This window comes from Gracilinanus agilis, chromosome 6 (assembly GCF_016433145.1).
Source record: "Gracilinanus agilis isolate LMUSP501 chromosome 6, AgileGrace, whole genome shotgun sequence".
NCBI lineage: Eukaryota > Metazoa > Chordata > Mammalia > Didelphimorphia > Didelphidae > Gracilinanus > Gracilinanus agilis.
Window position 1 is genome coordinate 29,329,737 of NC_058135.1, and position 12,594 is coordinate 29,342,330.

The 12,594-nt window shown below is 38.0% G+C and overlaps 1 protein-coding gene across 1 annotated transcript in view; it reads right to left on the reverse strand.

Annotated features, from left to right (window-relative positions):
- Positions 1 to 12,594, reverse strand: part of PARM1 (prostate androgen-regulated mucin-like protein 1) — a 145,454-nt gene that overhangs the window by 41,389 nt on the left and 91,471 nt on the right. Inside the window, exon 2 of the mRNA XM_044681594.1 lies at positions 5,353 to 6,129. Coding sequence (XP_044537529.1) covers positions 5,353 to 6,129 — 777 coding nt within the window. The remainder of the gene's footprint in view (positions 1 to 5,352; positions 6,130 to 12,594) is intronic.

Below are 12,594 nucleotides of genomic sequence, written 5' to 3' on the forward strand. Positions count from 1 at the left end.
ACTTTGTTTGCCTCAGTTTTCTCATCTGTAAAATGAGCTGGGGGAAGGAAATGGAAAACCAGTCCAGCATATTTGCTAAGAAAACTTTAAATGGGGTCATGAAGGGTTGGACATGAATGAAAGACAATAACAACAAACAGAAAATTAGAACTGTTGTTAGAGCAGGGCCTGGGACCTACTTCTTTTGACTAGCTCTTTCTCTTTCAGACAGGTGGTTGAAATTTGACCTTTCTCAGCATGGGGGGTACTAGCCCATGAAGAACAGGGATCCCTGGCCTCCTTTATGCCTCAGGACAAGTAGCTAAGCAAAGAGAAGAAGCCTCGGTTTTTCACTTTGTCCTGCCCTCCAATTCACATTTTGGTTCCTGCCACTCTCCACCCCCCCATATTTTGGGATTCAGATTCAATGGCTTTAAGGCAAATTAAAGGTCCCAGAGGATAGGAGAGAAGCATTCCTTGGAAACCATGGCTCCCAGCTATTCTAGGTCTGGGAAAACATTTTTGAGATCTCTGAAATGCCACTCCTCCCCGTTTCCATGTAAGGCCATCCTTCTCTTTCATAACATGTCAAGTGAAAGCATTTAATATGTGTCCACAATATGTCAGACCCTCTGTTAAGCACTAGGGTGCAAAGAATGAAAAACAACAATGACAATGACACTAACAAAAACTATTCCCTGACCTCAAATAATTTACATTCTAATGGAGGAGGCAACTGTAGGAAAATATAAGTAAGGTAATGGGGTCACCAGAGATATTACAATAAACTAAGTATTTTGTGGGAACACACTTTAGGATTTATGAAGAGACCAGAGTTTTACTGGATTTCCACAGGAATGGCAGTTGATCTTAACTGTCTCCCAGCTTCCACTAGACCAGAGTATAGTAACAGGCTGACAAGGTAAAAGGGACTTAACAGCTTTAATTATGTTAGACTAAAAGGTGAGAAAGGATTTCTATACTTAAAATCTAAGGGATAAAACCACAGGGCAATGGGAGGACTTATTCTACTCTAACTTAGTGATCTAAACTAACAGGGCCCAAGGAGCTGTAAATGGAGTCTCTGGGTTTCTGCCTCACACCTGGAACCTGCCAGGCTTGAGTACAGCTGGGGCTTTTGTGGCTTTGGGATTCTCACTGCAATTCACTGATGATCTCTGGATGCCAGAAGCTAAAGTTGTCTCAGGAACCAAGTAGAGAGGGTTCTGCTTGAAGCACTGTCCTCTTCTCTTGGCTCTGTAGATCTGTCCTTTACTAGATGCCACACCACACAGGATCCCAGGGGAAAAACAGGAAACAGGGTGTCCTTTGCTCTGAGGTCTCCCAGGCTGGCAACAGTTTTGCCCACCACTAATGGAGTCCACACTCAGGGCACAGACACACTTCCTCCTCCTTCATTCCTACCTGGAATTCCCAGCTCCAGCTCCTTCCTGCTAGGTACATCTTAATTCCTAATAACTAGCTAATCTCATCTTACTCATAACACAACTTACAAGAAAATTTATGTACAAACACTACATAGGCAGAATATATTAGAGAAAATATTACAGGGAAGGCACTAGCATTAGTGATTTGAAATGGCACAGGTAGTACTTAGGGGTCTTGGGAATCCAGCTTTACTCCTTTGAAGATCAATCTTGCATACATTTCCGCTTACATCTACTCATATTTACCATCTCATTACTGACAAACTCCTTTGGGGGAATCAGATTTCGTATAAATGTGCTGAATAGCTTTCTTCCTCTCCCTCTTTGAAATAAGGGGGAATGTATCTTGAAGGGGCTGTCCTTTTTGTCAAGTAGGATGCTTTTGCTTCTCTCTTGCTTTTTTACATTTTCAAATCCCTACCCAAACCAATTTGGGAAAATTTGAGAATCCTACCAGAAGGACAAAAGACAAACAAAATACCTCATCCAAGGAAAGAACACTCCTAGTATCCAGAAGGCATGGATATCCTCAAAAAAGTTGGAAGGCCCCAGTCTGCCCTTGCCTCCCTTAGAGGTTGTAGAACAGCTATCTTGAAGGGTTATTATGAGGATCACATGAGCTAATATTTGTAAAAGTATTTAGCACAATGCCTGACCTACAGTAGGTACTTTAAAAATGCTGATTCCCTCCCCTCCATTCCCTGCTTTGTAACCACTCCCATCTCCTTGGGCTTCTCATGAACCTGTGCTTCCTAGACTTCATGAGCAGAGAAAGGGAGACTCCCCAACTTTCCCTGGAGATGAGCTATTCTGTGATGCATCTCCTGAAGGGCAAGGTCACTCGCTGACCCTGGCTCACTGGATCTAGGATGAACCTCCCTTTACCACCTATTCTTCTATTCCAAAAAACCTATTTTTTCCATAAATGGTAGAATGTCCTTGTAAAACCAGGTTGATGAAGAAAATTATAAGTTTGAAGTTATCTTTGATGAATATCTTTCAAACAGCTAAGTGAAGGTTAGTATTCCACTAGGTCAAGGGGTTTTAACCTTTTCTGTCTTATGAACCCTTTGGCAATCTGACAAAGCTTACAGATTCATTCTTAAAATGATACTTTCAAATGCATAAAATCAAATACATATGACTTTAAAGGTAACCAACTATATTGAAATAATTGTACAATTTTCCCTATCCAAGATAATGGGTCCTTGAAATTTTTTCATGATCCCTTGGGAGTCCACTGATCCCAGATTAAGAACTAGTATTAGCAAGAGTGACTTTCCTGGCTGGTATTTTCTATATTCAAAGACAACATAAAAATACAAATGGATGAGAGGAGAATGTTCTGAGAGCCCTAGGAAGGATACTGACCCAGTAGTTGTCAAGCACAATGCTAAGTTATTATTTTCATCACATAACATGGTAGGGAGCAAAGAATGGTGCCCCAGAGTCACCTGCCCCAAAGCTGTCAAGCAGGAGATGAACAGTTGTAATAATGAACACAGTCCAAAGATGCAAGAATCTTAATGGTTAATTGGTTAAATTGAGCCCATTGGCTATGAAATTAATTACTTCGATCCTGTCATATTTATTAATCAGCTTTGCAGATGTCTCAGACATTAAATCACACCAGGACTTAAGAATGGAAAATTAGGGGAAAATAAATCCCAAATTTTGGTGCATGATGAGGAAGGCAGTAGGGCTCATTTTTTATGTTCTATATTTAGAAGGGGATGTCAAGACTCATAGTCATCCCTAGGAGATGTTAGACATTGCAGAGAAGTTTATATCTAGGAGAAATAATCAACTTAAAATGATTATTGAAGACAGATATTTAAGACAGAAAAGAGTTATCAATCTATTGACATTTATCTGTCTATCATGGTTCAGACCCTGTGCCAAGCACTGCACATACAAAAAGAGGCAAAAGGCAGTCCCCTACTCTCAAGGAGCTCACAGCCTAATGAGGAAGACAACAAACAAATATACACAAACAAATGATATTCAAGATAAATAGGAAATAATTAACAAAGGGAAGTCATTAGAATCAAATGGGATTGGGAAAGGCTCCCTATAAAAGATGAAATTTTAGTTGGTACTTGAAGGAAGCCAGGAGGTAGAGATGAGAAGGGAGAGCAATCTGGGCAAGGAGGACAGCCAGAGAAAATACCTGGAGTCAAGAAATAAACTGTTTTGTTTGTGGAACAGCCAAGAGACTGGTCTGAAGAGTATATGATGGAGAGTAATGTGTAAAAAGACTAGAAGGTACAAAGAGGCTATATTATGAAGGGCTTGAATGCCAAACAGCATTTTGTATTTGATCCTGGAAGCAGTGGGGAGCTATTGAAGTTTTTTGAGCAGTGGGGGACATAGTCAGACTTGTGCTTTTGGAAAATCACTTTTTAGTGGCTGAATGAAGGATAGAAGGGAGATGGGAGAACATGACTCAGGCAGTTCCACCAGCTAGTTATTGTAATGAGGGTCTGCACCAGAGTGATGGCAGCATCAGAGAAGAAAATATATTCATGAAATATTGAAAAAGTGAAATGGACAGACTTTGGCAACAGATTGAATATGGGGGGGGGTAAGAGAAAGTGAGGAATCCAGGACGATTCCAGGGTTGGGAGCCTGAGAGATTAGAAGGATGATTTCTTCCTTTACAATAATAGGAAAGGTAAGAGGTGGGATAGATTTTAGGAGGAAAGATGAGTTGCATTTTAGACAAGTTTAATTTAAGATATCTACTGGACATCCAAACTGAGATGCCTGAAAGGCATTTAGAGATACAAGACTGGATGCCAGCAGAGAGATTGGAGCAGAAGAGATGAGTTTGAAAATCATTAGCATAAATATAGATCTTAAATCCATGGGATCTGATGAAATGACCAAGCAAAGTAGTATTGTGGGAGAAGAGAAGAGAACCCAGGACACAACCCTGAGGGATACTGATAGTTAAAGGATATGAACTGGCTGAGGATCTAGCAAAAGAGTAGGATGAGATAATAAATAAATAAATAAATAAAAATAAGTAGGATGAGACCTAGATAGAAGAGAATATCAAGGAGGAGAGTGTAGTCAATAGTGTCAAGGACTACAGAGAAGTCAATGAAAATTGAGAAAAGGTTATTGGGTTTTACAACTAAGAGCTCATTGGCAACTTTAGAGAGAACAATATCAGTGGAATGATAAGGTTAGAAGCCATTTTAGGAGATTAAGAAGAGAGGGAGAAGAGAGACAGTACAGGTACCTAAACTACAAATGACAGGAGAATGAATACAGATATTATATGTCATATAATATTGTATTATATATTATGTTATATCATATCATACCATCATGTTATATATAATAATTATCCTCATCAATACCATTATCATCAACAGCATCAGTACTAGCACCATAGAAAACAAACCCAATTATCTGTAGTAAACACTTGAGATTTTCTTATTGACTCAAAAAAACCTTTAGATCATCTGTCTTATTTCCTTATGGCTCATCCATCTAACTTTTTTTCCTCTTAAGAGAAGCATTTTATTCATCACTTTTAAATCTTTCAGGACTTTTCTGAACTTAAAAATAGCACATGTACTAAAAAATGTTTTAACCCAATGCAAAATCATGTATAGATTTTTAAAGCGATGGGCAATTGCTGGGGCCATGTTGCCAGAAATAAATTATAAACCATAATGAGGCCATCAATGGATATGATCTTATAAGGTTCCATGGGATGTTTGTAGGAACTGAATTTTGTTTTTCTATGTCTAAAGGTAAAATGTTTATATCCAGGTGTCATTCACACTAGCCTAAGATTCCAAACTGGTTTTTAACTGGCAAATAATTTGCTTCCACTTGCCTGTTATCTTTAAACCTAATTTGTACCTCTAGGCATTGTTAGGTTCTAATGTTCTAGAACCATTCAACTCACCTGAACTTAATGCATGTTCAACTTCTTCCATGATAATCCGAGGGGACACTGTACCACTGTCAGTGCCCTCCACCTCATAGGTTGGCACTGTTACTTGGGAAGTGGTCTCTTCTGTCATGGGTCCAGATGAAGTAGGGAGTGTTGGTGTCTCATTAGGAGTGTGTTCAGCTCCAAGGGGTGTAGCTGTGGGAGTTCCCAAGAATCCTTCACTGCCCTCCTGGTGGGTTGTATTTTCAGCTATAATGGGGTCTGTGACTATACTAGTTGGAGACACTTTTGGTGGCAACCAAGATGGTGATGAAGAAGGTGAGGATGATGCTTGAGGGGAAGTGGCTGCTGCTATGTCTGATGGAGAAGGGGAAATTGTACTTAGAGTTTCAGTACCATTATTGATTTCTGGAATTGTAGAAATGAGTCCTACAACTGTGGTTGTGAACTGGTCTTGGCTGCTTGGTGGTAATATTGTGGGCAAGGATTGGTTCTGCTCTGTTCCTTTCTCCTTCTGACCAACAGTGGTAACTACTGATTCTTGTTTGGAGACTTTGCTGGTGCTTTCTGGGTCTCTTGATGTTATTGATATGTTTCCAGGAAGTGGAGTTGTCTCAGCTGACAATGTCACTGTTAATAATGAGTTATTTTGTGTGTTATTGCTGGAGGAGGTGCTTACATCAACAGTATTCTGTGGTGGATTGGTCCAGGTAGGAGGTAATGTGGTCAGTTTTTCCGGAAGAGAAACAGGAAAGGTGGTTGTTATAGGCAGACTCTGTACTCTTAAACCTGTGGAAGAATCAATGACAGGTTAATTATTATATAACATAATAATAATAATTAAAATTGGAAAAGTGAAGTTATCTTAAATTTAGTCAGTGGTGTATAGGAGAATGTTTAAAAGCTGGCTTTCAGAAAAAAAGAAACCCCAAATAACAAAACGGTACCAATGACACATTTTTAAGTTTAGTTTACATTATTATTTCATATCACTTTAAGTCTAGACAATCAATAAGATAGTCAAGCTTCGATTTGTAGCATTTGTCACTTTCTAAAGTAAAAGTATCCATAATGATAATTTAACAATCAACTTTTTTGAGCCACTTTGAGCTTGCTCCAGCATGCCCTTGCATATAGTCTAGTTTCAGTTGTTTTTAAAGCTTAGAATCAATACTCTGTACTGATTTCAAGGCAGAAGAGCAGTAAGGGCTAGGCAATGGGGGTTCAGTGACTTGCCCAGCATCATATAGCTAGGGAGTGTCTCAGGGCCAGATCTGAACTGAAGACCTCCTGTCTTTAGACTTGTCACTCAATCCACTGAGTCACCTATTTGCCCTTCCACCCCATTTTTGAAGGGAACTTCATGATATTCTCTCTTCAGTTTTGCAGAAGTATTTATTTTTGTCCAGCTAATTTGCCTCCCTTCATGCAATTATCTGAAGGTCCTCTGAAGGCTTGGTAAGAGTTGGTGGCAGATCAGACATGCAAAGCAATAAAACATATGGAGAACCATTAGTATGCTGTCTTCCTATAGTCCTGACTTTTTCCTAAGCCTGGATCATGGAACTCTGATATGATAAACTATTATGTAACCCAGGTTTCAGGAATACTTGTTGAGTGTGTTTGGCAAGAGCCTTATTCAGTCTTTCTGGAGTGAGTAAGTTGACTGGCATACTTTGTTACTGTTAGTAGGCTTTGGTGTGCATTCTGAAGGAGGCTTGAGAATGTTCCCCCTGGGACAATGATGGTGAACCCTTTAGAGACTGCATGATGTGCCCTCCCCCATCATGTAATGCTCCCCCTGCCCCCCCAACACACACAGGGGAGGGAGGAAGCACTCTCATTGGGCTGCTCAGTGGAGGGGCAAATGGAAGTGAGGAATGTCTTCAGTGAGTGTAGAGATGGGGAGGGGGGTGACCCAAGTACTCCACTCCCCTCCAGCTCTGCTGCCTGTGAGCTGCCCCTGTGTGCTCCCATTGGCTGCTGGGCAGAAGGGCAAGGGATATGAAAAAATGTTGTAAGGTATAGTGGAGGGGGTGAACAGCCCCGCCAGAGTCCCTCTGCCTTTCTAGTAATGAACTAGTAATGAGGTTGTGAGGTAGAGTGGGGAGGGTGGCCATGTAATCACAGAAAGTACTCTGCTTGCTATCTTTGGTACCTGTGCCATAGGTTCACCATCATTGCCTCAGGATATGGGAAAATCATCCTGCTTCCTGCCTTTGATCTTATTCCATTGAAGGCCATGTGCACTCAAATGCCATATATTGTGATCCCATAGCCATGAAACATGAAACAAAAATGTTTTGAATGAGCACTTGTTTAAATGTTACTCAGTTTATCCCTTATGGTGCTGACAACTAGAATTTATAAGCAAAGAAACCAAGATTCAGAGAACTAGAGAGCTAAGATTGTATCACTACTTGTTTGTATTAGGATTCAATCTCTGATATTGTTGCTTATTGTTTATGCAGGACTGGACACATTACTAAAACTCATTGATCCTTGCTATCTCTATCTGTGAAATGGGTGACATAGTATTCCAATAACCCCTGCTTCACAAGCTTATTGATCAAATTTAAGTGAAAATAAATCATTCTATATAAATGCAAATTGTTATCATTATTAGAAATGACAGAGTTAGGATAAGGCCACAATTTCAATTATTCCTACATTATTTGTAATAGCTCTTAGAAGATGGATTCCCATGACACCATACAAACTCTCTTGATTCCTTGAGTTTTAATCGCAAAGAATATTTGTTATTTCATTTCCTTCATAACATATCCCCCAATTCTTTTTGAAAAAGAGTTTTCTTTTTTTTAATTTTTAAAAAATTTTTATTTTGAATATTTTCCCATAGTTACATGTTTCATGTTCTTTCCCTCTCACCCAAACTCTCTTACCCCCCTTAGCTGATGCACAATTCCACAGGGTTTTACATGTATCATTGATTAAGACCTAATTCCATATTATTGATATTTGGACTAGAGTTATTGTTTAGTGTCTACATCCCCAGTAATATCCCCATCAGCCCATGTATTCAAGCAGCTGTTTTTCTTATGGGCTTCTCCCATAGTTTCTCCTCTGAAGATGGCTAGTTTTCTTTCTCATAAGTCCCTCAGCCTCGTTCTGGATCCTTGCATTGATGCTAGTAGAGAAGACTGTTATGTTCGATTGTACCACAGTGTATCAGTCTCTGTGTACAATGTTCTCCTGGATCTGCTCCTTTCACTCTGCATCAATTTCTGGAGGTCTTTCCAGTTCACATGGAATTCCTCCAGTTCTTTATTCCTTTAAGCACAATTGTATTCCATCACCAACAGATACAACAATTTGTTCAGCCATTCCCCAGTTGATGGGCATACCCTCGTTTTCCATTTTTTTGCCACCAGAAAAAGCGTGGCTATAAATATTTTTGTACAAGTCTTTGAAAATGAGTTTTCTAAAGGAACAATCAAAGCTATTTATAGTCATATTAAAAAGCACTTTAAACCACCATTGATTAGGCAAATACAATTGAAAACAACTGAAGTAACCTCACACCTATCAGACTGACTAATGTGACAGAAAAGACAAGTGACAAATGTTGGAAAGGATGTGGAAAAATTGGGTCACTACCGTTATGCTGGTAGAATTGTGAACTGATCCAACCATTCTGGAGGACAGCTTTAAATTATGCTCAAAGGCCTATAAAATGTCTAGGCCCAGCAATAGTACTATTAGATCTATATCCCAAATGGATCAAAGAAAAAGGAAAGAGGATCTTTATGTATAAAAATGTTTATAGCAGCTCTTTTTGTGGTTGCAAAGGACTGGAAACTGAGGGGACATCCATCAATTGGGTAATGGCTGAACAAGTTGCGGTATATATGATTATGATGGAATACTACTGTGTATAAGAAATGATGAGCAGGATCTTTTCAGAAAAATCAGGGAAGACTTATATGAACCAGTGAAAAGTGAAGAGAGTAGAACAAGGAGAACATCATACACAGTAATAGTAAAATAGTATGATGATCAATGATGAATGACTTTGGGATTTTGACCATAACAATGACCATGATTTAAAAGGATTGAAAAATGCTGTTCAAGTCCAGAGAAAGAACTTATAGAGTCTGAATACAGATCAAAACATACCTTTAACATTTTTTTATTTTGAATTTTTTGTTTGTTTTTGGTCTGTGCTTTCTTTTGAAGAAATTTTTAGTGACGGCACTTGTATTATCTATATCAAATTGCTTGCCTTCTTGATGAGGGATTTGGGGAAGAAAAAAGGGAGAGAATTTGAAACTCAAATTTTTATTTTATTTTTCTTAAAGATATTTTATTTTACCAACTACATGTAATAACAATTTTCCACATAAGTTTTCTTAAGTTATATATGATCCAAATTGTCTCTCTTCTTCCTTTCCCTCCCTATTCCCAGAGCTGGTAAGCAGTTTGATCTGGGTTATACTTGTATTATCGCACAAAACATATTTCTGTATTGTTCATTTTTGTAAGAGAATACTCATGCAAAACCAAAACCCCAAAATAAAAACCCAAATAACTAAAGTGAAAAAATCATGTGCTTTGATTTGCATTCTGACTCCAACAGTTCTTTCTCTGGAGATGGATAGCATTCGTTTCATAAATCCCTCAGATCATTGTACTATTGAGAGTAGCTAAGTTTTTCATAGTTGATCATTCCATAATATTGCTGTTGCTGTGTACAAAGTGGAACTCAAAAGTTTAAAAATGAATGTTAAAATTGTTTACATGTAATTGAGAAAAAAATAATGTAGAAAAAAGGATTTTGATATTTTTACCAATCCACTCTTTAAAAACTTTTTTTATGCATTTGATTATTACACAGGAGTTATTTCCTGATTTATCACCCCAGCTCTCTTTCATAACATGGGAAAACAATTAGGTCAATTCAGTTGACTCCCACCCATAATCTTCTCTTTTTACAGAAAGGATAGAAACACAGAGACTGTAAAAGTGACTCTCTTTTACATGAGTGACTTCATCTTGAAATAAGACACCATTTCAGATTAAAATGTTTAGTCATAACCACCTCCCTCTCTTTTGGTTTACTGCTGTTCCAATCTGCTTGCAAAACCTTTCATAATATATTCTATTCTTGCTTTTATGACTGTGACAGTGCATTTTAATCTCTTGGCTCAACCTATTTTATGGATTTCTCTACTCTGCAAACCATCTTCCCACCCCAGAGAAACCTTTTTCTTGAATCCTCATTCCCGTGGTTAGTGAATCTCTTGTCTGGATCACTGTTTCAGAAGGGGATCCATCTATGATAAACTTCTGGTCCCACCTCCTCTCTAGACTGCACCATTTTATTGTCCATCTTCCCACCTTGAAGAAACTTCTACCTAAGGCTACATTCTCCAAATTGGTGAATCCTATGTCTACATTTCCATTTCAGTCACTCTCTGAACTTTTCCATCTTTTCACCAGCTGCCTGGCCCCTGTAGAAGCATCCTTCTACCTGTCTTATCTTCCCCTACATTTCCAGTTTCCTCTTTAGAATGTAAACTCCCTGAGGATAAGGATTATCATATTTTCTTGTATGTGTCTCCCTTACACTTAACACAGTGCCTAGAACATAGTAAGCACTTAATAAATTCTCTCTCTCAATTTCTTAAACTTAGAAATAGTTTATAATTCAACCTAACTGTTTCATCTCTTTTATTCATTTTATGCTATATATGTGAGTAAAAATGTTCATAATAAGAACCAATTCTCTTCTTAGAGCTTTCTTTTTTAGAAAAATGCTTTTCCTTGGATAGATACCATGGCTTGTAATAATAATAAAGTTTTAGAGAATTGCGATCTACATTATCTTCTTTTTTTTTTTCTACTATGAGAGATTCGGCCTGTTGACCAAAATTCCTATCCAAAACACAGACCTAGAAGCCCAAACCTCCTCTTCTCAGAATAATTTGTAATCATAACTGCCCCCCACCTTTTTTATGGTCCATCTAGTTTGTTCTATTTAATGCCAATTGACTCCTGAGAGAAGTCCCAGTTTTTGTGTGGCCAGATTGCTAGAAGTGGATTCTTATAAGAAATAACTCCTCTTAACTAAAACTGTGGAAAAGACTCTAAATTATTTTTAAATGTCTGAGTAGGAGGTTCTTCAAGTTGCTCAGAGAGCCCTAACTAGCTTCCCTAAACTCTGTCCTTGACCCAACCAGGCATATTATTAGGCATTCAGTCATCTAGGATGCCTTTCATGAAAGCCAAATAGTCGGTGCTTAAGGCTCAGATGATGTTCCTGCTGTAGATTTATTGTCTTTGTCTATCTCTCTTCCTCTCCCTATGTGTGTCTGGTTTTGTGAGCCATCTGTCAGAACTATGATTCCTACCTCGCTTGATCTTTATAGGCAGAGTATCACCTTGGTTGCCAGTCTTATAGAATGACCCTCTTTTGGTGAAGTTTACAATGGACTGAGGCAAAGGGAAAGAGGAACCTTGACTTTGCTCCTAAGAGAATTCCAATATCTAAAGGAACTATTGTTTCCCAGAGATTTCTAATGCACTTTACAAAAAGGAATAAAGAGGGGAAAATCATGAAGGACTAAATTAAAATAGAAGATGAAAGAGGACAAAAGGGGGGGGCATCGTTGATAGGCACAGAATGATTTCTAAAGAGTTCCTAGATTTTGATTTGTGAGTCTTGCTATATTTTATGGTTGTCCATTTGAGTGTGTGAATACCAGCTGAAATGCTTGTTTTTGACAAGAACTGTTCAGACAAAAGAAAAAAAGAACCTTTAATTGAGTTGGAGCCTGCTCCAAAAAGAACAAAAGCATTTTCAGTAAGAAGTTGTTAAATTTTAGAATTGTCTTATATTATTTTAGTCAATTTAAAGCAGTAATTTAGGTTATTTCTTTCTCTCTCATCTGGTTCAGATGGGAAAAAAGATAATGGGAAATAAAAAAATCTCTCTCTCTCAATCCTATGATTTATGGCCCTGAAAATAAAGGAGTTTAAATTCATAATCCACAAAAATTGAAATGATCATTTGAATATGGATTTGTAAATTTTATTAGGTACTAAGTTTGAATTTTTCTCTGAATTTGTTATAGATTGTCAAATAAATAATTAAGAATGGAATATATGCAACAAGACTTTTTGCTGAGCTTCTGAATGGAAGGAGTACTTTTACTATTATTCTATAAGGCAAATGCATTTAAGGTAATATTGCTAGAAACTAGGAACTAGAAGTTGCCAAGGTTTATTCTTTTG